This window comes from Metarhizium album (genome assembly GCF_000804445.1).
Source record: "Metarhizium album ARSEF 1941 chromosome Unknown scaffold_8, whole genome shotgun sequence".
Classification (NCBI taxonomy): Eukaryota; Fungi; Ascomycota; class Sordariomycetes; order Hypocreales; family Clavicipitaceae; genus Metarhizium; species Metarhizium album.
This window is the reverse complement of record NW_024467582.1, coordinates 29,400-55,144: the sequence shown is the minus strand read 5'-3', so window position 1 is coordinate 55,144 and position 25,745 is coordinate 29,400. Positions and strand designations below refer to the sequence as shown.

Below are 25,745 nucleotides of genomic sequence, written 5' to 3'. Positions count from 1 at the left end.
GTTTTACTTTTTGAAACGTATTGGAGTGAAACGTTTGTCTGACATGCTTTTGTAGGAGGAGGGGTAGGGGTAGGGGTAGTCCTGATTCCTCGGTATTAGCAGTTTGCGTTGGTAATCAATCCGTCATGATTGTCCTCCGTCCTCCGTCCTTCTTCCGGACTAGATGGACGAATGGATGACGACATGCTCCGTCTGCTGCTGCTGCTGCTGCTGCTGCTGCTGCTGACCATCGCACTTGCCATTCTCTCCGGAGTCCCGCTCTGCCGCCTGCCTGCTCAGGGGGAAAACCGGGGAGACCCACTTCCAACAGTTGTCAACCAGGCCACAACGTACGTTCCCCCTATTGCGCACCACCCGGGGCGGCACCGGCAATTTGGCATCACATCTCATCTTCCTCCACATTACGGAGCACACACTCGCAACTCGCTGCCTGCCAGGAACCTGATTCCTCTCGCAACATGGCCAGCCTGTGCTAGATCTCCCTTCTCCTCTCCGCCTCCTTGGGCACCTGCAGCTCGCGCCTTGCCAGTGCTGCACAGGCCGCAGCTGTCGCTGGTCGGCCTCTCAGATCAGCATCCTCAGAGGTGACCACGTGCCGCCGTCTACGATGCTCGCTTGCGGCTGAAGCCATCCTCCCCAACTCCCTGTACGACATTGCTCTTCTCCCTCAAACCCTGGCGAGTTGAACCAACCTCGACACCTACGCCTGCGGGCTCAACGTGTGCCCGTCGCAAAACCGTTCCTACCACTTCACCATGCTCCTCCTGCACCAGGTCGGCAGCGTCAAGGTTGGCGAAGTCGTCCGATACACCGTCACCTACACGCCGTCCCAGGATCGGATCCTGCCGTCCCCCGAGAAACTCTACGTCCGAATCCGAAATACTTCCACCATTGCGCTGCGCGCCGCATTTGTCCACGGGCCTTACACGCTTTCCGTCTCAGCTTATCCGTCCAACTACAACCCTAATGAGAAATATCCCGATCCCCGCCGTTATGGAGTCCCCGAATTCGAACCCATGCTCAAAGCAGGAGGGTCGTGGGACTGCGAACTGGTCGTTCCACACGATATTCGTCAGGCTGCCGGTGTCGGCCGGCATGCCGCGTTCGGTAAAAGCCACGACCACGACCACGAATGCGCTAGCTGGATCATTGAAATTGCCTCACAAGTGATATTCTCGACCTCGGCTGCCGTGGGGTTCGAGCTCGTCGTGGCACGAGACCACAAATCGCTGAATCTAAGCCAATCATTGCCTATTGTTGGTAATGCAAGCGCCGTACCCCAGCCCGGCCGTGTCAGTGACTATCAGGAGAGCATCGGCGCCAAGGACGGTCACCATCCCGCCCAAACCAAGGGCGTCTTCTCTCGAGCCGTCCACCTGAAAGTGGAAGATACAGCTTCGCTCTGGAACACTCCGAGACTCCCGGGCTGGGACGATGTGAGCAAAGAAAAAGGCAAAGCCGCAGCTGCGGACAAGCCTGTGCAAAGCATGGTTCAGACGCCCGACCCAGGAAGCCACAAATGCAAATCGTGTGTCGTAGGGGAGCGGAAGAAGAAGAAAAAGGTCCACCTAGTTATCTTGACCCACGGGCTGCACAGCAACCTGGGGGCTGACATGCTATACATCAAAGAGAGCATTGACGTTGCTGCTAGACAGGCGCGGATAGATGCCAAGGCTAGGCGGGCAAAGGAACGAGCGGCCAAGAGGGAAGCCAGTACCGAGCCTAGATTCGAAGATGCAAAGCAGGGCGACGACGACGATGAAGAGGTCATTGTGCGCGGGTATCCGGGAAACGCTACTAAAACCGAAAAGGGGATCAAGTACCTTGGCAAGAGATTGTCAAGATATATTCTTTCCATGACCTATCCCGATCAACCCTTTCTTCCTACTGGTAAAGGAGCGGTTTGGGGTCCCGCCGAGTCTATGAAAGGCGACCACAGCCACCGTCACCACGGCTCTCCTGACGCAAAGGCGTCGCAAAACAATAGCACCATCCAAGCCCATGTTGCCAAAGCTAAGCAGGACGTTTATTGCAGACATTATAACATAACAAGCATTAGCTTCGTTGGGCACTCTCTTGGCGGTCTTATCCAGACGTATGCTATCGCATACATTCAGAAGCACTCTCCCGATTTCTTTAATCTTATTAAGCCAGTCAACTTCATCGCCTTGGCATCGCCATTTCTCGGCTTGAGTAACGAAAACCCTCTTTACGTCAAATTTGCACTTGACTTTGGTCTAGTCGGGCGAACAGGCCAAGATCTTGGTCTCACCTGGAGGGCCCCGACCATTGCTCGAAGTGGATGGGGCGCCATTGTAAGCAACCTGGGAGAGTCGGCACACAAAAAGGTATACGGCGAGGCGCAAGCTGAGTCGAAGCCTCTGCTACGCATTCTGCCTACTGGCCCTGCACATGTGGCCCTCAAAAAGTTCAGAAATCGAACAGTCTATTCCAATGTTGTCAATGATGGCATTGTCCCTCTTCGCACAAGCTGTCTGTTATTCTTGGATTGGCAAGGCCTTGGTCGTGTCGAGAAGGCTCGGCGGGATGCCGGCTTGGTCGAAACTGTTGTTGGCTTCGGGTGGGCAGAGTTGACGGGCACAAGCATGCTGACCCCCCGACAAAAGCAGAGACTTGCATCGGATGAACAGACGCAGCATAGTGACTCCGGAACAAGTACGCCAATAGGCAGCATGCGCCAGGTTCCGCAGCCTTCTGATGATGCCATGGACGAGGATGACCGAGCAAGCATCCGGTCAGTGCCTCGAACCTTCAACGGAGACGACGATTCTCCATCCGATACTGGTGTTGACGCAGCTCAAGCCCCACCGTTGGCCGGCTTCTTCAATTTCTTCAAGAGTAATGAGCCTCCCAGGCCCAAAGTGACTTCTGCAAAACAAAAGAAGATTCTGCGCCGCGGTCAGACAATACCGATCAACGGTTGCGACACGGCCTACTCGACCACCACCACCACCACCACGACGATCACCACCACCACTGACAGGAGCGACAGAAAACCTGGCAAAGCGACGACAGGGCATGAGATGGAAGAGGAGGTGGATGGGATGACTGCACCGCCCAAAACTACATTCTTCGAATCCGCCGGCGATCTTCTCAACCCCAGCCTGCCCAGCAAAGAATACCTGCTTGATCCATCCAAGCGTCCCCGAACAATTTTCCACGACCGTGTATACCACCCAAGTGATATACCCCCTCCGCCCATGAAAAAGCGGCCGTCAACTCTTACCCGTCGTAGGACGTCGGGGAAGATGTCTGCAACGTCGCAGCGGTCTACGCAAAGCGACTCATCTTCGCCTCATCCTTCAATCAACCACGCTGATTCCATGGAGCCGTCGGCGAGGGATCAGGACGACTCTGTCAATAGCAAGCCAGACACATATCGGGTTGAGGTGGTGGACGGTTCGAGCATGCGGGTAGAGGAAAAGATTGCCCGAGGTTATCATCGTGATCTTTCCTGGCGAAAGGTGCTGGTAGAGCTGGAACCGGACGCACACAACAACATCATTGTGCGCCGTATGTTTGCGAATGCTCACGGCTGGCCTGTCGTCAAGCATTTGGTGGACGCCCACTTCAGTGACTCGGAGGCGGCACGGATGCGAGATGATGAGGAACCAAACGTAGAGCGGGCATTTGCATCTCAGCGATCTCCCGATGCTGACGGCCGGGAAGTCAAACAGTTGGGCCAACTTGGTCAAGAAGGCGAGGGCAACCCCGAGTCATCGGAAGAACCAAGCGACAGTGGGACCAGCGAGGCGCGAGAGGCGCGAGAGGCGCGAGAGGCTCTGGACGAGGTGCCCGAATTGCGGACGAAGTCAGACGGCGATCTCTTGCCATTGCCGCCGCCTCGTCTCGGATCGTCAGATAGGGCTGACTCCATGACTTGGAGTGAACGAGACTGGGTGGACAGCGAAGACGAGAGCGATGTCGAAGCGCATAAAGAAAAACAGAGGCAGCAGTCTACGCAGCCGACAAAGGGCGGGGCGCAACAAGAGCGGCTCAGCCCATCATCGTCGTGGAAATGGGCTGAGAAAATCGTGGGCAAGGGGTCGACCAGGAGCCGGAGGGAAAGCCCGAAACCCGGTGAAGGCCGATGAAGCACTAGCTGATCGGGCCGGACGATGGAGAGACAGATGTGCCTTGGATGAGACATGCCTCATGCAGCAGATAGCACTACGTACTAGTACTTGAATAATATCATGGTCTAAAGGGAAATGACGAAGTTGTGCATTGGTCACATGGCAAACACGTTGAATCGGTGTCAAAGTGACCACGGCGGAACTGTATGTGACAGATCAGAGACATGGCGGGCTCCGAAAGTCGCGCAATTCAGGCAGCAGGTCAAAGCAGATCGGAGCAAACCGTGAGTAGAGGGGACATGAGTCACGACAATGCTACTGGTCGCCAGATGAATGTACATTTGTCGTGCTCTTCTGATGAAAGCTGTGAGTTGAGCGTCAAATGGTGCGCTGTGCGCCACCGACAAAGAAGACGTGGTCTCTCGGCTGCCAAGAATGTCATTTGTCAAGTTGGCTCTGGCCAAGGAGGAAGCGAATGCGTTTTGAAAAAAGAAAAAAAAAATCACGGCTTCAAAAGAGAACTCGACGACGAGGAGGGCAAAAAGCGAGGTACAATGGTGGGGTTGATACCACCTCGGATGGACAGACGGGGAATCGAACCCCGGACCACTCCCAGTCGGATCTGACAATGCACGAATGCTAAGGGAGTATTATACCACTAAACCATCCGCCCAGGAGGTTGTTGGAGAGAGTGGCGTTATACTTTAGCATATCGACACGATGAGAACCGCAGCCACTCCCCGTTGGCTCGGCCGAGTTGTCATGTCGTGTCACTGGTAGTCGGATCGCAGGACATGTCCGGGTTGTGTTGTGTCCCATATTGGTGCGTCCGGAAGCGCCACGATCCAGACGCATGATGTCGTTTCGGGAACAGGGCGTGGATAATCGTTCCGAGCTCAAAAAAGGGTGTCTGGCTGCGACTCGACTCGCTCAGCATCTGTTCCATTGCTTCGTTTTCTAATAAACGGGCGAGCCTCGCGCTCTACTTACCCTACCTACCCTGTAGGTTCTCGCAGTTGTGGGCAAGACAGGGCAAGGGACCAGGGAGACCGGCGGAACACGGAAATATCACGGAACACGGACCACCACGGACCACGGACCACGGACCACGGACCACGGACCACGGACCACGGACCCAGAGGTGAGGACAGCACGGCCCAACGTCACAAAGAACTCACAAAGCTGGCTGGCACACTGTCACCGAGTACCGGGACTGTGTTGACCGTGACATGGCAGAGTTCCACAAGGGCTCTTTGTAATTGCTGCCAAACCACGGGCCGGGAAATGAAGCGGTGCGACCAAGGCCGGCGCGCATCAACGACAACCAGCAAGATGCTGTGACGGCCTCACTGTTGGTAGGGGTCCCTGCCAAGGTTCTCTCTCGGCTCCGGGTCGCCCGATTCTCGCCCAACGTCGAAGGGGCTTCTTGATAAAAGGCCTCGAGAAGCCGCCGACTGACTCGCAAGCGCTGGCTGCAAGACGGTGGACTGACTGCGCACATGCGTCGAAGACGGCGTGGAAACGGGACTGGGCAGCACCTTCCGCTTCGGCAGCCCGGTCGAACAAATGTCTGTTTTGTGCCGCGGAAGGCGCGACTGAGCCGCAGCTTCCAATCAATTCCAGTCTCTCCAAAGAGTGATGAACTTGATCATTCACAGCTGCAATGAGAAGAAGTCTTGACGAGATCATTCCTATAAAAAGGACCGTAGGAACCTCTCTCTGGCTGGGGGTCTCCTCTCTCTTTCCCTCATCTTTTTTGGATATCATCACCACCACCACCATCATCATTGCCTCCCTCCTCAAGCATCACAGTAACGTCAAGCTTGATTCGCGTTTGCTTTGCTCGAGGCTGCGTTCCCCCCTCTTCTCCAGAGAGTGATATATTGCGAGCGACGCTTCCTTGCCCCTGCCAACAAAAACAGCCTGGACCTGTCAGCTTCCCCCTTCTTCTACCGTACCAACGACACGGAACGTGCCCCAGGCCCGGGTTGCTTGGGCCGCCCCTCAAGGAAAAACTGCGACGACGAGAAACAGTCCAGCTTTTCTGCCCAAAGAAGACGTTGAGTCATATCGAAAAGCGCGCAGACAAGAAACAAGAGTGCTGGATCTGGTTCGTGGAATAAAATTAAAAAAAAAAAAAACCCCCCAGAGCAAAAAACAGCAAAAACCGAGTCCAAAACAAAGAACCTCTGTGCCACCATTCCACGACGAACATGGCCATGAATACCCCGTCTTCGCGCAGTCTCGGCACCTGTAACCAGCTTGCACCGCGAGCCTATGTACAGCAAGTGTTTTGCTTTCCAATCGACGAGCAGCTGAGCGACTTTAGCGAGCTGTGCGCTCACATTCAACGAAGTCTCAGCCTTGCATGTTCTCATCTCCCTCACTTTGCAGGGACGGTATGGTGTGCCCCGTTAGACAAAACAATGTCCATCTTGGTAACAGAGGAAGATGCAGTGACTTTCAAGTTTTTTGACAGACGACAATGTGAGAAGGAGGAGTCGTTTGGCTGGAGCTATCCCGAGCTCAAGGCACAGGGTTTCCCCTGCAAGGCATTTGTAGGGCCCTTGTTCAGACTGCCGTATAACTTGAAGGAAACCACGATCAAAATACCTGTTACTGTGGTTCATGCACACGTTATCCCAGGCGGCGGACTCTTGCTGTGCTTCTACATCCACCACTCTGTTACGGATGGTCAGGGCATACACAACTTCATCTCGACCTTTGCTGATTTCACCCTCCGCAACGAGACGGGCGTCGAGAACGGTGTCGCCGAGAACAGCGTCGTCAAGAAGAAGAGGGTACGGTACCGGGTCGCCAAGAACCTTGTCTCCAAGAAATCTTTCGTCAAGAACGATGGCCCTCATCCTGCGTACTTGAGCTTGCTTGAGGATGTTGTCGCGAGCGGTGTTGCAAACGGCGCCGAGAATCACCAAGCCAGGTCTGAATATCCCACCGACATAGACGTGGACATACCCAACTACCACACAGCTGCTTTACTCGAGAAGTTCTCTTTTCAAGAACTCATGGAGCAATGTCCCGAATACACCCTTCTTTCCAAGCCGACGGGACCAACCATGCCATACAACCGCCCAGAACGGGATCCACCGCTTCGCGACGTGACCAAAACGGGCCGCATATTCAAGTTCAGCCCGGAAAAGATTGGAGCACTTCGAGCCATGGCGCAAAATTGGACCGACAGCCGTGTTAGTACGTTTGCCTGTCTGGCGGGTCTTACATGGTCCTTCTGTACCGCCGCACGAGTCGATAGGTACATTGAAAATGAGCGTGGCGTCGCCGGCGAGACAAGTCTTCTCGTCCCAGTAGCTTGGACAAGGAGGGCATTCCGAAACGAACTGCCTGGATATGCAGGCAACGGGGTTTGCATGGCCAGGACCTGCGCCGACATGGACACTCACTTGGCGATTGCTAACGGGAAGCCAAGCGCAACGGCGTCGGTTTCGGCGGCGACAAAAGAAGAGCAGCTGGGCAGACTGATGTGCTCCATCGACACGGCAATAACCGCTATTGACGACGGATTCGTGGCGACACGGACGGCCATGTTTCGAGCCGCCAAGGATGCTCGATTGATTGGCCTCAATCTTGATTCCCGATCCCCTCGGGACTTTATTGTGAACTCGTGGCGCCTTTTTGGAGCCGAGGATGTATTTTGGTTTCCGGGGCTGAAGGCCGAGGGCGAGTCAAGCTCCCGAGGAAGGACAGCTGATGCGGTGCGTCGCTCGCAGCCAATTTGGGGTATGGAGGCCGGGCTTGTGCTGCCAGGGAAGCGAGATTCGGATTACGAGATATTGGTGACGCTGGACGAGGCGTCGATGATGCGACTGTTGGCCAACGAGGAGTGGAACAAGTGGGTGGGCGATGCCGAGACGATTGAGTAGCGAATAACGAGGGAGGCGGATGGCGGCCGGGGAATGGCGGATCAGGATATACCGGACATGTTGGACGTTTTCTGGAGACCAGTTGGCTGATGGTCGCATATGGGATGTAGGAGAATGCAGATGAATTGCTCTTTCCTAATTAGGTAATATATATGCAAGAGTTAACCCTAACCCTAAGCAGTGACTTTTAACATTCAGGCTCCACTAAAGTCTCCACTAGCAATGGTCAGGTCAGCTCAGGTAGGCGAGCAATGGTCGGGTCATCTACACTCTCGAGGAGAGGAAGGCAAGATTGCACCGAGATGAGATTCCCTTGCGCCATGACGTGACTGAACACGGGAGGACGGAGTAGGGAGCAGGGAGCGCCACGGTGTAGTTGGTAGACGTGACGTGAACGCATTGCTGCTGCAGCGGCCGGTCCAGTCGACCTTGACCTTGTCGTCGTCGTCTGTCGTCATGGCGCGCGGCCGCCGCCTAGCGCCAACGTCGCACCGCCTGGCTTCAGTCTTCGCAAACTCGGAGCTTGCAATGTTCCCTCCCTTCAACCCACAGCCACAGGCCCTGCTCGTCGACAGGCCCTACAGTCCTGCACCCGCCGCCGCTTCACGGCCAGACCGAGACGCAGACTCAGAAGATTCTCCAGTTCGCGCCGCCATGGACGAATAACCGGGCCAGCCACCCAGCGCAGCGCCCTGCAAAGAGCACGGCGGCACGTCCAACTTGCCAGCGCGAGAAGCCCGGCCGGCCGACGGAGAAAGCGAGAAAACACCGGCACACAGACAGCGAAGACGAAACGAAGACGAAGACGAAGACGGGGAATAAAAATAAAAATAAAAGAGCCGTCTCTCCTCGGTCCTCGGTCCTCGGTCCGCAGTGCCGCCCGCACAGAAAACATGCGCATCTTCCTCCTCCCGCTCTCCACGCGGCGCACCTTCCTCTACGCCCAGCGCCTGCACGCGACGTCGCCGTCATCGCCGCCCAACAAGACGTCGCTGCTCGACCGCGGCGCCGCCCTGGCCGCGCGCAAATGGGCCGAGTGGGAGAAGAAGCCGTCCGGCTGGCAGAGGAGGACAGTCGACTACGGCAACCACGCGTTCCGGCGGATCCCCTACGAGGAATGGGGCCTCAAGAGCGTGCCGCCGCTCTCGACGCGCCGCCAGCAGGACGAGGTGCAGGGCGGCGAGACGGTCCAGCTAGTCTTCCCGGGGAGCGTCCTGCGCGAGGAGCACGTGCTCGAGGCCGCGGCCCGGCTGGCCGGCGAGAGGGACGGCCTGCACCGCCGCCGCCTCGCCTGGTGCCTCGTCGGGATGCCCATGACGCTGCCGTTTGCCCTGGTGCCCATGTGAGTGCGGCCCTAACCCTAACCCTAACCCCCTCTCCCTTCTCCCTTCCCCGGGCCTCGTCCCCGTGTGCGGTGCCGGGATCGCGCGGCCATGCCGAACTGCTGCTGACACGGCACTGCGGCGACGACAGAGTACCCAACCTGCCCTTCTTCTACCTCGCGTACCGCGCCTGGTCGCACTGGCGCGCCGTCGCCGGCGGCAGACACGTCCGGTGGCTCGTCGAGCAGAAGCTGCTGACGCCCACGCCGTCGCCTACCCTCGACGGGCTCTACCGCCGGGCGCCTAAACCTGTGGCGCCGACCGCGCCGGGCGACACGGCCGGGGAGCGCATGCTGTTGACGCGGGAGCAAGTCCGCTCGTTCTCGGAGACGCTGGACATTCCCGCGCTGGAGATTGAGCTGGAGAGGGCGATATGGCAGGTCGAGCGGGCGCTTCTCCACGCCGACGGGCGAGACGAGACGCAGAAGCACCTCCACGGCGCACCCGCAAATGACAATGTCGAGAGGCGAGATTCAAAAGAGAAGAAGCAATGACCGCCGGGGTCCGTATAGATTAGGACCAAGCCCCCACCCATGAGTATTAGCATTAGTGTTATGACTTCCAAGCATCACCATCGTCCATCATTCAGGAAACGCCCGTCAAACTATCTTGTGCACAGCAAAGAGACCCTGACATCAACATGCTCGCTGCTGAGACTCTCATCGAGACCACCACAGGCGCCGGGGCTGCCGACATCGTCTTGATCATACGATTCACCTCGTGCGCGCAACAATGCTCAAGTCAAGTCCACTTAGGCGTTATTAAATCTTGTACCTGTATAATGCTCCGCATAGTGCCAAAACAAAGGCAAATCACATAACAGCTTTGCCGTTGTGCCAAGAACAACAAGGCATTATATATGTCAAAGCGAGTGACCAATGCCGTCTCCAACGCCTGTTCTCGTTTCTGAGAGTGTGTTACCCAACACGGTGATGCATGCAGTCGTTTCTTCCCTTTCTGGGAAGCCCAAGTAATTGAATCTCTCTACAGTTGTCAATTCTCCACCCCCAATCGGCCGAGTGAGCTGCTTTCAGCTTATTCCGTGATAAACGTCGCCTCCATAAATAGCTGGCCCTCTTCGGTAATTTGCTCATCCCCAATCTTGAGCTTGAGGGTCATCTTTGGTGTATACTACAATTTGTTAGTTGAGGATTCCAACTACGCTTGACGGGATTGGGCAAGGTTTTTTCTTTGGTGGGAAAAAAAATAATTAAAAAGAGAAGAGAGAAAAGAGAGAAACCGCGCCAGCATACCTGGTAAATGTACGGCTTCGTACCGGCGGCGGCGGCGACGAGCGTTTTGACAAAGCCAGGTACCTCGGCCATGACATCCACGCGGTCCGTCCGGCCTCCTAGAGGGCCCTCCAGGACGGCGCTGACGGGCTTGGCGTCGGTGCTGTTGCCCGTCCACTCAAACTTGACAGAACTGGGCTCGGGCCACTCGTTCTCCGAATCCTTCTTTACGTCGGTATGGATAGCCTCGTGGCCGGGGCCGGCGGTGATGATCTGACCGTCCTTCACGATGCCGCCGACATTGACCAGTGTGGAACCGTACGAAGGCGGGGTTGTGAACTCCATCATGATGGCCGAGTAGTTGGGGCCCTGGAAGTTGGCAAAGTTCCATTTGCCGGCGGCGTGGTGTGGCTTCATGCCCTGCAGGGCAAACGAGTACATGGCCTGACCCTTGAAGTCGATGGCTCCATCAGGAGTGGTGATGGTGCCCTCGGCAGCACACCGGGGCCAGAAGGCGTGGCGCAAGGTTCCCCAGGGGTTCTCGAGGTCGGTGCCATACTTTGTCGTGCCGCTCTTGCCGGCCTTGAAGCCGGGGGCAGTCCTGGTGATCTTGAGGTTGACAATGGACCTCGGGTCGTTCATGCTCTTGATGGTGTATTCATTTCCGTCTTCAGAGAGCTCGAGCGCGCAGTCGTCGGCATAGCAGGAAGTCTTTTCCTCGTTGAATTCGAAGTTGTTCAGAGGGTTTGAGCACCACAGGTGGGGTTTGGAGGCATCTTTAGAGAAGACCTTGGAGTTGAACTGGCAAGTCGTTCGCACGCCGCTGAGACGCAAGGCGCGTTAGTAAAAATACTCTGACCGCGACTTGTCGTGACTATACACGTGTTTCTGCGCAGGACCCGGGCGGACATGACATACGCAACGTTGCTGTAGATGACCTGTGCCAGGCCGATGTGACCGTCATCCGACACCAGGTAGAAGCTCTGGGTCTCGACACAGGTCGACTCCATGGCCACCCACTTCAAGTCATGGCGGGTGAGCTCGGTAAAGGGAGTCTCGTTGGCTTCCTCGGCCACGGAACGGATGGCCGAAGGGCCGTAGATGGGCTCCTGAGTGCCGGCTACGTTGGCCAACCTAGGATGGCGGAGCAAGAGCAACAAGAGATGGTTAGCTGGCGAGGTTCGTGACGCACGTTTGGCGGACGGCGGCGGCGGCACGACTCGGTAGAGTATGAATGAAGCAAAGCGGCGTGGAGGATGGCCAAGAGACCGACATACTGTTGTTTTGCCCAACTGAACATTGTAAACTCGGCAGCGTGTTGTGCGCAAGGAAGAGTGGAGGAGTGAGGGGTGAGGGATTTAGGATGATGGCATGCGCGTGAGGAACCGGAGGACGCAGAGGTAGAAGAAGGTGGATGAGTGATGAGTGAGTAACGTTACGGAGTATAAGGATGAGGATGGGAGAAGACGGGCACTGGGGTCGGAGACTAAAATAGACCAGCATCGATTGACGTGACGTGGGTTATCTAAGTAAGTTCCTGGAGCATCTACAGGCCAAGTAACTACCTACCTAGGTACTTGGTAGGTACTCGAGTACCTGGGCAGTACTTGAGTGGCTGCTCCGCACTGCTGGGAACAACAGCCACAGAGCCGCAGCATTCGGGTGGGCGCCTCCGAGTAAGTACCTGGCCAAGTAGCGAGTAGGCGTCGAGTACTTGAGTACGTAGCAGTCGTCGTCAAATTGATGATTGATCGTATTCGAACGAGCGGTGGGGCTGCCGCTCTGCCGCCCTTGGCAAGCGATGTACGGAGTCCGGGCTCTTGTCCTCCGTGCCGCCAATCATTCCAGCGGTACTCCGTGCTAGGATTGCAGATTACAGCACACCGGGCCAACAGCTTTAGGCGCACGGGACCACGGTTAGCACCCGAGTTTACGAGGTACCTGCTGGCTGGCTGCTCAGTGCTCACTGCTGAGTCCTGACCCCGAATGCCGACGCCGTCTCGCGATTTTTGCTTGCCCAGTTCATGTGTCCATGTCCATGAGTCGACATGCCGTATCCAACGACCTTTGCCACCGTGCCTTTTCTTTCCCTCGAAACCCCGTGGTTTTTCTCCTCTCCCCAACATTCGTGAGCTGCTTTCTTGCATCTTGTTGCCCGAGCCGCTGCTTCCTTCCAGCATTGGCCCAGCCTTCAGCCGTTGGCCACAACCACAACTGCTCACGGCTCAAACGCGATTCTTGTCCTTCCGCTTCACCTGAAAAGCAACGTTCGCCGAACTCGCTCTTCAGCTCCGCCTACTTCCTTCGTTGCTGCCTAGTCCTCCTGGTATCGCGTTGTCGAGCTTCGCCTGTCCCGACCAACATCACCTCACTGTCGAGAGGTGAGCGCGCGATCCGGGACCACCCACCCGCTCCCTGACCGCGATTGATTGGGGATTCCGTCCAACAACATAGCTTGAACCCACGGACGTTCCTGACACTGATTAGCATCATGGAGGAACCATGCACTATACCACAAGTGGTCGAGCCCATCTCGCGGCCCAGTTCGACCTCGACTTCGGCGTCGGCAAATCTGCAGCAGCTCCCTGCCGTCTCTGCGCTCGCCGTGAGCAACGCTGTGCAGAGTCCGCCGCAACTCAAGTAGGCTTTTTTTTTTTTTTTTTTTTTTTTTTTTTTTGGGTTTGTTCCCAGACGCGGGATGTGCCAAGCCATCTCAATGCCGGTTTGGACTTCCCCCTTGGGGGAGGCGCTGCATGCTTTGCTGGTCGAGAGATCCGGAGCCGCTGGTTTTCGCTTTCAAGCGTGCCGCATCAACATTCGGAATATCTAGCTGATGACTTCTACCTAGAGCTACCGCGGCGCCGCAGAATCCAACGTACACTGGCGCCACACCACCGGCTGCGATGAATGGCAATGGCAATTTGGTGAGTTTGACGGCCCCGACACGATGCCTCAACACCCAGCCCCAATCGCATACACCAACATCCAACGAAGCCGGAAAGCAACGACGTGCCTTTTTTGGATGTTCCATATTACAGGCGATGCTTCGTTGTCGGTATGGGCATGATGGCTCCGTCATCGCGCCAGATAAGAGTGGGTCACGTGCTGCATCGTGGGTCATCCATCCTGGTATACGGAGTACCTTGTACCACTTGGCCGCTTTCGCCAAACGTGGCTTGCTTATCGTGTCTTATCAGTCGGGCGCGTGCGGGAGACCAAAAGTTTTTCTTTTCTCTGCATCGTCGTGCACGTCGCCTTATCGATCACGATAAGTCTTATTTATCGCCCTGCCATCTCCCCCCGCAATCACCCACGCACTCACCAGCGCACCACCGCCAATATGATGGCCACTAACACTTCGCCCACGCAGCCGACGTGCCAAAATTGCACCACGTCGACGACTCCCTTGTGGCGTCGCGATGAATTTGGCTCCGTGCTCTGCAATGCCTGCGGTCTCTTCCTCAAGCTGCACGGCCGGCCCCGGCCCATCTCCTTGAAGACTGACGTTATAAAGAGTCGCAATCGCGTAAAAACGATTCGACCCGATCTTGCGGCCAAGAAGAAGGTAACTCTGCAGTTGCGCATTCAACCCCGTCGCCAAACCATTTTAACATTTTCTTTTCCTCTCTCTTTTCCCTTTGCGATTAGGCCCACCAACAGCAGGCACAGAACTTTGGTCTCGGCGCCGACGTGAATGGTGCCGACCTTTCTGCACAGAATGCTGCCGCCGCCGCCGCCCAAGCTATTCGTCGAACGTCGCAAAAGTCCAACGGCAACGAGGGGTCTGATTGCCCAATCTCTCGCACCGGCACGCCTTCCATGTACAACCAGGGGCTGCCGTCCTTCATGGTCGATGACCCATACCAGGGAACTGGTTTCAACGGCACCTCCGAGAATGGCGACCGCGACGCGCCGCAAACTCACGAACAGCTGATTGCTCACAACTCTAGTCTCAAAACCAGAGTCAGCGAGCTCGAAGTCATCAATGAGCTCTTCAGGGGCCGGTTAAGCCAACTCGAGCAACAAGAAGCAGCCGCCCGACACGGCCAAGAAGTTGCCGGTGTCGAACAGACGCAGCTCAGAACGCAGCTGGATGCGAGCCAGGAGAGTGTTGCCCTGCTGCAGGCCCAGCTCGAGGATAGTCACCGCCGGGAGAATAATTTGAAACGACGGCTGGACGAGTTGGAGCTGGAGCTGAAAGCAGTCAAGGATGCCCTCGGAGGTGACGTGGAGCGTCCAAGCAAGAAGCCTCGCGCTGTGTATGATGCGCCTGCAGCAGCTCCTACGCCAACGCCCGAGACGCCGAAGCCCGAGGAAGAACAGCCAGAACCACAAGCCAACCCCCAAGCAGAGGAGCCTGAGGACACCGTTATTGTGGAAGAGGCAATGACGGAAGCGCCGGCTGTCCAAGAACCGGTTGCCGAAGAAACTATCGACGGGGCCACTGAAGAGGCCAATGAGACGGCCGAGGAGGCTGCAATCGAAGACGGGTCTCCTGCAGCCTCGGCGTCCTGAACCAAGGCAGCATAGCGCGTCCATGATGACGTCTCTTCTCCTCGAACACGGCGACGAGTCGCACGCCAAGGGCGTGTCCCTGATTTACGTGGTTTTTGCCTGCTTGCTGACCTATGCGATACATTACATGTAATAATTTGGCATGCTACGAGGGGAGACTACTTGCCGGCCCTGGAAGCATGCAGCAACAACAATGTGGACAGTCGCGGATAACATGGCTGTTTTGTATTATTTATTGATGCGCATCATGCCCTCTCACTTTACCTTTTTCTTCTTATCTTCTTTCTCTTCTTGGTCATCAACCGTCTGGCAAGGCCTCATGTGGACGGGATCTCAAAAAAACAAAAAGGCGCCCGGGAGGGGGAGCAATTGAATTGATACCATTAGATAGCTTTGGACGAAGGCCATGTTCGGGCCGTGCTAGCAGAGTCGCCAGCGACAGGGTGTGGGAGACATGGGCGTTGTCGGCGTACGGGATCTTGGGGTATCGAGTAGAGCGTGTCGCATAAAAGTGCTCAACCATGAATCCAAATCCATCAACGATGAGGCCCAGTTGACTTCAAGTTGACTCTGTGTTTGAACTCGCACCTCTCATCGGGCCGTTGGGCCGACAAATCACTGCCACCGACTGACTCTGTGGCTTCTGTTTGCCTCACTTTCGACTCACCTTCGACGTCACATGACGCGAGAGCCGTTTGTCGATGCTGCACGGGCTCGGAGAAACTATTCCCCTTCAACCCCCCGGCCGCATCCATTACCCCCGCACATCCCGCCTCGCCTCGCTTTCCACCAGCTCAAGCTCAAAGCTCGAGCTCAAAGCTCAATCGTCAATCGTCAATCGTCAATCCCCAATCCGACCGGCATCGACGACACCGCCCGCAACAAAAAATGCCGCCCACCCGACCCGCACGCGGCGGCCCAGGCCGGTCCGGCCGCGACGCAGCCAAAGGCGTCAGCGGAAAAACCGTCTTCAGCAGCACCGCCAGGGCCGTGAGGCAGTAAGCAACGCCCCCCTGGTGTTGGCAAGCTTCCAACCCACAATCCCCATCTAACCCCGCGGCCTCTTGTAGCCGTAAAATCTTGCGCGACACCATAGACGGCATCAGTACGTTTTGGCCCCCCTCCCCCCCCCAAAACCCTTCCGCCAGTCGACAGATCCAGACCCAGAACCAAATCACCAACAGCGCCGCAGCAAAACCCGCCATCCGGTACACTTCCCACCGCGAGCCCTTCGCACCCGCCAGCCGGCCGCAACTAACGCAGCGCCAGGCGACTCGCCCGCAGAGGGGGCGTCAAACGAATCTCCGCAGACATATACGACGAGTCGCGCAAGGTCCTGCGCCTCAAACTCGAGCAGGTAGCTCTCGGCTAGACTCTTGACACTTCCCCCCCAAGGTATGCGACCGGGTCTGCTGACGAGACGACGCCAAAGATACTATATATATGCGCGCAGTATGTCGAGTATCGAAAGGCAAAGACGGTCACAGCCGACGATGTAAGCCCCCCCCCCTCTTCCTCCTGTGCATAGTGTGCAAGGTCCCCTGCCGTTGCCGAATTGCTGACAGCTCGCGTTACGTGTAGGTCATTTTTGCGTTGCGCAAACTAGGTCGGCCGATTTACGGGTTCGACTCGGACCAAGACAGGAAAAAGTGATGGCCCGCGTGTTGTTCTTGCATCGATGAAGGCTCATGTTACAAGAAATTTTTTTTCTTCAAGGGCCGGTGCAAGGAATGTTTGGGCTTGCCCTCATCTTTGATTTATATTTGCTTCGAGTGCGTGGCCATGCCAGGCCGCACGGCGTTGGGGAGACCCGGTTGAGACATTCTCGTTGTTGAGTTGGCTTTATTGGCTCGATTCCATCTTGTCGAGACGGTATTGCTTGAGTTGCTTGTGGGTGTGGGCGCGCGTCAGCCGCGGTTTTCTGCCTAGGATTCGCTTGGTCATGAGCTTCACCTTGTTTATTTGTTCATGGAGGCTATATTGAGCATTTGGCTTACTAATCACAAGTTCTCCAAGAAGCATGCTAGTCAGTCGTTTATGAGACGAACGTGTCACAAATTAACGAATGTCATTTGAAGGCTGGGGTATCAAGGAATGACTAAAAAGCAACCGCCAAGTTCGAGATCCAAAATCAATCAGCAACACATGCACACAGATCGTTCTCTTGGACATCACAGCATCATCATTACCTCTTCTTCCTCCTACCAGGATTCCAATCCGCCACGGCACCCTCCAAGGCCATGGCAGCACGCACCTCATCCTTTCGAAACGGCTTCTTAAACATGGCCGGCAGTAGCATGGTGCTATTGGCATGCTCGAACGCAAATCCAACCTGCGCGTCCTTTCCACATCTGTCCCTGACCAAACGGACCGCCTCGTCGAGTAACTTTCTGCCGATGCCTTGACGGCGACACTCGGGTTTCGTTGTCCACGCTCGGATGACGCCTTTGCCGCCGCGTAGACTCGCGCTTCTGCTGCGGCTCTTGCGCCTGGGCCTGGTGGCGGGCGTCCGCTTCGGCTCGAGGCGCACAATGACGGCGCCCACGAGTTCCTCTCCCATTCTTGCGCCGAGAACCATGTCGTCTTCGCCACCAAAATCGGAGCGCAGCCAGCCCTCACAGCTTATCCTCTCTGCGAGCGTGTCATAGCCGCGTGCGAGGACGTGGACGGCGGCCATGTACATCATTGTGATGCCGCTGACAAGCATAAGAGCTCGACTCGCGTCCCTGTTCGGTATGTAAACGAATTGGTATATGGCAACGTATGCGGCTGTGGCCGCAGCGAGACAGAGCGGGTGCAAGACGACGGCTTTGAGGGCGTGATGGCGCATTTCGGAGACTGAGTCAGCGACGAGGCGGAGGCCGTCGAGCTTGTCATCTCGAGTATCGAGGGCATCGAGCGACAGGGGAGGGATATCAACGAGAGGGGCGAGCGTTTCATTGGGAACAGCTTGAGGAGCCGGCGACGGCGGTTGGACTTGGCGTGGTTGAGGACAATACGGTTCCAAATATGGCGTGTTGTGGCTGGAGGAGAGTGCTGACGGGGACAGGGCGAGATTGGCGCGCAGAAAAATGAAGAATGCTACAGGGTGGATTATTAGCCGAGGCAGACGGTACGACAGGGCCAAGTAAGCATGGGAAGAAAGACGTGTACGGAGTATGTGTGTGTGTGTGTGTGTGTGGTGTGCCTGCCGGTTGGTTCGTGGCCAATAAATACGAGTGTCGGGATAAACTTGCTTGTCGGGGCACCGCCTGGCTGGTTTCAAGTTGATAAAGATGCCCACACGACCAAGCAAGCATGATGCGACGTCGAGCACGTGCAGCCCCCTAAACAAGCTCCAGACTGCCGCAGGGGGCGCTCAGACCGGAAACCTGCACGTCGAGGAGAGGACATCAGGATCCAGGACATGTCGAGGTCGGGGACCGGGGCTCGACCAATCGAAGTGAATCAGGGTTGGATGGGGCGTCGAGGGGAGGCATAGTCAATGCTGTCATGATCGGCCGCGGGCCAGAAGCAGGAGGGAGAAGGGGGAAAGGAAGAGAAATCAACAAGGAGAGAGAGGGAAGAGAGAGGCGGAAAGAAAGAGAGGAAGGAAGGAAGGAAGGAAGGAAGGAAGGAAGGTGCTTGCTTACCTGCACTGCTGCGCAACCCCGGCACGACCCCGACACGCTGGGCAGTCGACGTCTGGCCGCAGTTGCTCAGATCCAGCTCTCGCACGCACGCACGTTCCATGGCCTTGGCCTTGACCATTCCTCCCGCAAGAGGCGGCAGAGGGTGTTGAAAAACCGACGAAAAAATAAAGACGACAGTAAAAAGTATAAAAAATAAAATAAAAAAAATGTGTGGCAGATTAGATCGCGTACTCCGCCGTGTCTAGACGGGAGCAAACGCAAACGCATGCCATGTGCCAGCTGGGCTGCACTGCCTGTCCCCAACAGAAACCTGCAGGTATCACGGACAGGAAGCAGAGAAATCAACCGAGAGAAAGAGAGGAGAGAAAAGGAAAGAGGACAGGAATACTCGCGAGCAGGAGTCAAGAAAATACAAAAGCAAAGGACAGGAAAAAGAGCCAGTGACGAATCTCAGATATGGAACCGCAAACCCCAAACCAGGCAGCCGGTTTGGCTTTTGGTTTGGCCGGCGCCACCCCCGGGTCTCACTCAGACCGACCTGTGACTCGGCCTTTGCCCGTTTCTCGTCGTCCCTTTTCTTCTTGTCTTTTTTTCCCTCCTCGTCAGGTTTTTGTTCAAACGTTCCCTGCTAACCTGCGTCTCAAAGCCAGACGGCCAACACCAATCTCCACACACCCAGGAGCAAAAGAAAAGGCACGCCGGGTCTGAGTTTGAGTGTTTGTTTTGTGTGTACTACTACTCTGTACGTACGCGGCCGGGTCCAAAAAAGGTGTCGGGGTGGTCTTGGTGCTCTTGTTGTCGGTGGTCAGTGGCCGCTCACTCAACGTGCACCAAGCCGGCGGGCGGCACGCCAAGGGAAGGGACGGGAAGGGAAGGGAAGGGAGGGCAGGGGGACTCACGCCGCGCTTGTTTATTCGAGAGCACGAGAATAGTATTGGAGAGATGTACTTCTTGTGTCTTGTTGCTTGACTCTTCCTGGGGTGAAGCAGAGGGCAAAAAGCGGCGGCGCCAGACGACCTTGTCTTTCCTGCCCGTCTTTCTTCTCGCGTCATACGTACATGACGGCCCTCCCACCACCGAGATGAAGTGAAAATGAATGGGTGTGCTCTCTTGAAATCTGCTTGGAAATCTGCAAATCGGGAGGGCGTATTCGTGCGCCAAGCGGCAGTTTATGCATCTCCAACTCCCATGCGCCGGCGGACAACGGACGAGCGAGACGAGACGAGGGCTGACGACGACGCCCTTCTTTTTTGGCCTCTCCTCTATCTTTGTCTGTCCCTTGCGGTAATGCTCTCATGCCCTGTGCCCCGAAACCGCGGGCTCATTTGTTGGTCACGGCCACGGCCAAGCCCCCAGCCCCATACCGGACTGCCCATCAGAGCCGCCCTTCATCACGCTGATGACAGGCTTCACCGATAAGTGGCCAGAATATAGTTGCTCGGTAGACTGCGGATTTGCCAACAGGGCCCTCTCTTTCTCTTTTCTCCTCGCTGCGGCTGGCTACTGGCTGTATGTAGGCTGCAGGCTTGCTTGGACGATCAAGAGGCTTGGTTGTTGTGTGCATGCACCACCGCATGCAGTCATGAATGCTCGTCGTGTCCCCCACGCGCCAAACAACTTGACTTCACCACTGCAGAGGCACGGAGTGTCGAAGACTCGACGTTCAGCTGCCGAGCAAGTCGGCATTGAGCGAGTTGAGTGAGTGAGTTCTCCGTCCTGCAGCAAGGCATCATTGATCACTCACGGCTGTCACAGTATGAACAGACCAGCTCCGGCACCGTCGACATGCCGTCTGCCACTATTCAGCACCAGTGCCCCGGACTTTGCAGTTGACATGACGGTAATCATCATATACTAGGCCCTACTGAGGAGCCACCTGTCGACCAGTCGACTCGGGCGACGATAGCTGAGGTGCAGACGACGTGCAGTAGTCGAGACAAGCCGTCGATAACAGACATGCCATCCATTTGCCAGTTTGAAACTCGTAAAGTCAAAAAAAAAGACGTGCGATGCCGAGCTCGCCTCTCATTCGCCAGGTTTAGACATGTACGCGTACGCATATAACTTACGCAGACCGAGGCAGTCAGTCACAAAGGACTCCTCTCTCCGGACTCGTCGGCGCAGCCTCGTGTTTCAAACCCTGCACAATCAATCTGGTTCAGCGTTCCACCTGAGGCATTTTCATTACGGCGCCCTCCTCCCGTCCGAGCCTCCCGTCGGGGTCCCTTGGTGCGTCGCCGTCGCGGATTCGTCAATAACCCGGCATTTCCCATTCCGCCCTCCCTCAATCGCCAACGGTGAGCATCGCCCTCTCGCCCTCTCGTACCGAGCCGTGGCCCCAACTGTCGTCATCCGCGTGACTGGGCCCGCAGGCTGCGGAAACAGCGGGCTGCTGCTCAGTCTGCTGAGGTTGAAGACGACAACGAGGAAGACGTCGACCAGGAACCGACTGTGCAGCTAGCCTCGGTATTTGTCAAGTCCGCAGTGCTCCCTCATGGCGAGCAATGGGCCAAGGGACGCGAGCTGAGAGATGGAATCATCACCTATTGTCAGATGAACTGCATTAAATCAGTGCCAAACGTTCGCTGCCTTGGCCTTGTTCCGAGTGATTGCAAGTCAGCTGCTACTTACAGCCTTTGGCCGTTGGCGGATTCGTTTGCGTTTGTAGCCAACGATGGTTTGATGGATTCAATTGCATGAGCGCGCCGGGCCAAAAGAAATCACTCGACTCTGTCCGCTCAAAGATGTGATCGCAGCGCGATATTGGTTAATCCAACCCCCTTCCGCCGAAGCAGGACTTTTAACAAGTTGCCAGTCGGCGTGATTTCAGCTGGTTGGTTGTCTACTTGGCGCGGCCGTGTCAAGAGGAAAGCTTGGTCCTTTTCGAGGACTCACGCCGAACAAAGCAAAGCACTTGTTGCACGAGGCATGCACGGGCAATTGAGTATCTTATCTATTTCAGTAACCAGCAAACAGGTCGATGAGTAACGCTAAAGCTCGCAAGCTGCCTTGCTTGTAGGCACTGTCAACAATTGCCCTCGGATGTGGTCTTGAGGATGCCCGCGCGAAGACGTTCCCCAACAGCAGATTCTCAAAGGTGATCGTGCTCTTGGTAGCCATGAAGCTTCCAAATTTCGCAGCCGGGGACGTACCAAAGTTGAACATCGATGTCGAGATGTGACTTGTTTCGCCTGCACTCAGGCAGTGTGCTGCTGAGACCTGGAGATGCGGGCCCGCGCAGAAAACTGGTCCGACGTGTCCCTCATGTCCGCAGAAGAGGGGCTGGTGTGGGCGTTGATAGCGTCGCCATCCATGTAGTAGCTCCAGATTTTACACGAGTGGGCCGGGACGAGCGTGGAGAGACGACTCAATGTTGGCGTCGCCGAGCATGGCTCGTTCATTGGACACAAAGTCCTCGTATACGGGGACAAGAGCCTCGGAGCGCAAGTCACAACCGTAGTAGAAGAGGACACTGCCGTTTTTGTGGAAGCTGCCGTCGGCCTTTTCAAAGAACCAGGTCAGGTTCTCATCCTCCTCGCTGATGGTCCAGACCAGAATAGGGTGATCCTTCTTCATCGCGGTAAAGATGTTCTCCACAACATTGCTGAGCCAGCTAGACTTGGTAGTAGTCAGGGTGGTCAGGGTGGCAACAGGTTGATTTTCATCCTGAGGCATAACAATAGCCAGGCACTGCATGGCGTTGTCGTAGTAGGCGGTAAACTTCCTCTGCTTGAGCATGTCGATGAATCGATCAACGGTGGCCTCGGCATCAAGGCCCCTGCAGTTGCCGACCAGGGTAGCCTTGAGCTTCTCAATGTCGAATTCGTCGATCGAGGTGGCCTTCTGGATCTTATCGCCGCGGCGAATCAGTGTACCGGCGCCGGAGTCCGTGAAGAGCTCCTTCTGGAGATCACTAGGGTGGATAATAGCCACGCTAGAGCTGCGGGGGAGGTCGTCGAGCAGCGCCTTGATCTGATTGATCTTAAGTCGAGTTCCGTAACGGCAGAAGGGCTGGGCCATAAGGTGGTTGAACTCCTCGTCCAGGTTGATCTGCGAGATCTTCTTGCCCTCTCCGTTGAACAGGCCTCCCTTCTCGGACAGGTAGACAACCTTTAGGGGCTTGAGCGCGCGGGCGAGTTCGGCAGCCGCGACGTCCGCATTGACGTTTAAGAGGTGGCCATCGTCCCCCTCGGCTATTGAAGTGAGGATGGGCACGTACCCGGCGGATATGCTGCTCTCGATGGCTTGCTTCCTGACCTCGGTGATCTTCCCCACGTACTGCCACTTCTCCTTGTCGAGGTAGGTTGCCCCGAAAGCCCCCTCTATAGCGCGTGTCGCAACGCCAAGGGAGTCCAGGTGCTCGATGAGTCGTAGATTCTCTTCCAGGAAGAGCTTCCGGGCGACAGCGAGGGTTTTCGCGTCGGTTACTCTTATCCCGTCCTGGAATTGAGGTTCCACCCCCTCGGCCTCTAACAGGCGATTCAGCTGCGGGCCGCCTCCGTGAACAATGACCGGGTACAGGCCGAGCTCGTAGAGAAATAGGAGACTTCTACAGAGCTCATCAAGGTGCTCCCGAAGAATGGCGCCTCCGACCTTGATGACGGCAAAGTTTTGGGAGACGGTGGAAAAAAGCTCGAGGTACTGCTTGGCCTCGCGCTTGCTGCCAATGCTGCTAACAGTCTGAGCCACAATCTCGCGGGTCCTGTCTCTGGTAGGCGACGAAGCGGCGGCGAGGGCGCGAGTGGTGGAGAGGGCGCGGTTGGGGCTCCGGGCCGAGCTCGGAGCGGGAGCGGGAGCGGATGCCGATGCGGACGCGGACACGGGCATGCGCGAGAGAGCCCGGGAAGCAGCCCGGCGGGCGCCGACCCTGAAGACCGCAGCAACAGGCGGCAGCATTTCGCGATCGTCTGGGTGGCGGGTGAGCGGGCGTGGCAGGGACAATGGGCGACGATGAGGCAGATGTTATTGAGGCAGAGGTGGAGAGAGCTTGTAGGATGGGGGCTGGGAAAAGGAATTTGTATAAATCCGAAATGTGGGGTTAAAAAGAAGAAGGAAAAAAAAAGACCTTGGCGATGCTCTCAGCTACCGACCGAATACGCGCGCAAGGCCTTTCGCGTGTTGCGGCAACCTACATAGCATCCACTGATCAGTAGCTGACTTGTTGAATTCGTGCCGTTTTGCCGTGCTGTGGTGCAGTGGTCAAAGGGCCAGGCTACGTACATCACGATGGCTCAGCCTCTATGAGCAAGCTAATCGCGCAACAGACATGTGACGGACACGGAGTATTGTCCTGTTCACCGTTGATTTTAGAGGCGCATGCATGGGAGCTCCTGTGGGCTTCAGTTTATTTACCGGAACAAAATCGACAGCGATGGTCCACTGCGTCTGGTGGTCACTCGTGGCAGTCCTTGATTCGCTTCTGTGAAGAGGGAGCGCGGCATCAAGTCATGAACGAGACGGAGCAACTCCACTTTTGGTGACTTTTGAGTGCGGAGGAACAAGGCCACAATACCACATAGGTTACCACCAGACTGATACGTGATGTATGAGTGGCCACGGTTGCACAGCACAACATCCAGAGACGACTCCGCTCCGCTTCCAGTCTCCAGACCCCGAGTCGACACCCGGCCGGTAATGTGCGCGAATTCGTGACGCGAGCCGTGTCGACATCTCACTCGGCCAGACGCAGCGGGGGAAGACAACAAGAAAAAACCAACAACAGAAAGCTTTCCGCGTGCGGTCTCGACCCTCCATCCGGAATGGCACACGCGCACATCAACCACTCCAACATCCACTTCAGGTGGTCCAAAAACTTGTCGCCCGTGCTCACAGTCAAGTCCGGCGCCGAGCTCGACTTTGACCTCAGAGACGGCTTCAACAACCTCGTCGGCCCAGACACGACCGCCGCCCAGCTCCCAAGCCTCGATTATTCTCAGGTAGATCCGGCCTTTGGTCCCGTGGCAATCGAGGGCGCCGAGCCCGGCCACGTCGTGCGCGTCGACATCCTCGAGCTGACGCCCGCGCCGTACGGCTGGACCGCGGTCTTCCCCGACTTTGGCCTGCTGAGCGACGAGTTCCGCGGGCCCCATCTCAAGATATGGGACCTGACCACCGTCTCCGAGGGCTATGCCGAGTTCAACAAGGGGATCCGCGTGCCGACGCGGCCCTTCCTGGGCGTCATGGGGCTCGCGCCCGGACAGCCCGGCGAACTGAGCACGATTCCGCCCTACGACTGGGGAGGCAACATGGACTGCAAGCACCTCACCGTGGGATCCACTCTCTACCTCCCCGTCCAAGCCCCCGGCGCCCTGTTCAGCTGCGGCGACGGGCATGCGGCCCAGGGCGACGGCGAGGTCTGCGGCACGGCCATCGAGACCCCCATCAAGGCGCGCCTCCGCCTCACGCTCGAGAAGGACAAGCCGTGGGTCAAGTCTCCGCACTTCTTGACCTGTCCCGAGGCTGAGGCCCGCGCGGACCACCGTCGCGGCCAGGAGTACGCGGCGGTCGGCATCGACGCGGACCTGTTGGAGGCAACCAAGAAGGGCGTCCGGGGCGCCATCGATTGGCTCTGTGCGGACAAGGGCCTTGCGAGGGAAGAGGCATACATGCTGTGTTCGGTGGTGGGCGACTTGAAGGTTGTCGAGGCCGTCGACATGCCTCACTATGCCGTGGCGTGCTCCATCCCCCTGGGTATTTTTGTCGACGAGAAATAGACGATGCCCGTTTTGCCCGAGGACGTGTCATGAAGTTCTCGTCACGCCCTTTCGTTTTTAAGGCGACATGGGCCATGTGCATCCTTACCACGAGACCGGTCTGAGAAACCGACGTCGTCCCTCCACGCGAACTAGTAGAGTTGTTGAGTTGGTTCCGCAGTGTCCCGGTCAGCCTCGTGTCGTCGACCGGGTACGATCCGAGGCATGGCCAACGAGGGCGACGGAAAACTGGACCCCGGAAAACAAGTTGGCGAGAATGTTACCCGTAGAGAATG

At 56.6% G+C, this 25,745-nt stretch overlaps 8 protein-coding genes across 8 annotated transcripts; 5 read left to right on the top strand and 3 right to left on the bottom strand.

Moving 5' to 3' along the window:
- Positions 1–755: 755 nt before the first annotated feature.
- On the top strand, positions 756–4,115 carry MAM_03807 (uncharacterized protein; the record flags this gene model as incomplete). Its single annotated transcript, XM_040822606.1, has 1 exon — positions 756–4,115. One exon carries the CDS (start codon positions 756–758, stop codon positions 4,113–4,115), a length of 3,360 nt encoding a protein of 1,119 aa, XP_040679112.1.
- A 2,408-nt stretch (positions 4,116–6,523) lies between these two features.
- MAM_03806 (C-8 acyltransferase) lies at positions 6,524–7,996 on the top strand (the record flags this gene model as incomplete). Its single annotated transcript, XM_040822605.1, has 1 exon — positions 6,524–7,996. One exon carries the CDS (start codon positions 6,524–6,526, stop codon positions 7,994–7,996), a length of 1,473 nt encoding a protein of 490 aa, XP_040679111.1.
- Positions 7,997–8,889: 893 nt separating this feature from the next.
- MAM_03805 (uncharacterized protein) lies at positions 8,890–9,872 on the top strand (the record flags this gene model as incomplete). Its single annotated transcript, XM_040822604.1, has 2 exons — positions 8,890–9,338; positions 9,470–9,872. 2 exons carry the CDS (start codon positions 8,890–8,892, stop codon positions 9,870–9,872), a joined length of 852 nt encoding a protein of 283 aa, XP_040679110.1.
- A 541-nt stretch (positions 9,873–10,413) lies between these two features.
- MAM_03804 (survival factor 1) lies at positions 10,414–11,885 on the bottom strand (the record flags this gene model as incomplete). The annotated part of the gene is made up of 4 exons (XM_040822603.1): positions 10,414–10,509; positions 10,632–11,433; positions 11,529–11,744; positions 11,803–11,885. 4 exons carry the CDS (start codon positions 11,883–11,885, stop codon positions 10,414–10,416), a joined length of 1,197 nt encoding a protein of 398 aa, XP_040679109.1.
- Positions 11,886–13,950: 2,065 nt separating this feature from the next.
- On the top strand, positions 13,951–15,125 carry MAM_03803 (GATA transcription factor AreB; the record flags this gene model as incomplete). Its single annotated transcript, XM_040822602.1, has 2 exons — positions 13,951–14,175; positions 14,259–15,125. The coding sequence occupies 2 exons, from the start codon at positions 13,951–13,953 to the stop codon at positions 15,123–15,125; spliced, it is 1,092 nt and encodes a 363-aa protein (XP_040679108.1).
- Positions 15,126–17,310: 2,185 nt separating this feature from the next.
- Positions 17,311–18,875, bottom strand: MAM_03802 (acetyltransferase, GNAT family; the record flags this gene model as incomplete). The annotated part of the gene is made up of 2 exons (XM_040822601.1): positions 17,311–18,206; positions 18,758–18,875. 2 exons carry the CDS (start codon positions 18,873–18,875, stop codon positions 17,311–17,313), a joined length of 1,014 nt encoding a protein of 337 aa, XP_040679107.1.
- Positions 18,876–22,087: 3,212 nt separating this feature from the next.
- On the bottom strand, positions 22,088–23,653 carry MAM_03801 (Acetylglutamate kinase; the record flags this gene model as incomplete). The annotated part of the gene is made up of 1 exon (XM_040822600.1): positions 22,088–23,653. One exon carries the CDS (start codon positions 23,651–23,653, stop codon positions 22,088–22,090), a length of 1,566 nt encoding a protein of 521 aa, XP_040679106.1.
- Positions 23,654–24,516: 863 nt separating this feature from the next.
- Positions 24,517–25,470, top strand: MAM_03800 (acetamidase/formamidase; the record flags this gene model as incomplete). Its single annotated transcript, XM_040822599.1, has 1 exon — positions 24,517–25,470. The coding sequence occupies one exon, from the start codon at positions 24,517–24,519 to the stop codon at positions 25,468–25,470; it is 954 nt and encodes a 317-aa protein (XP_040679105.1).
- Between the last annotated feature and the right edge of the window lie 275 nt (positions 25,471–25,745).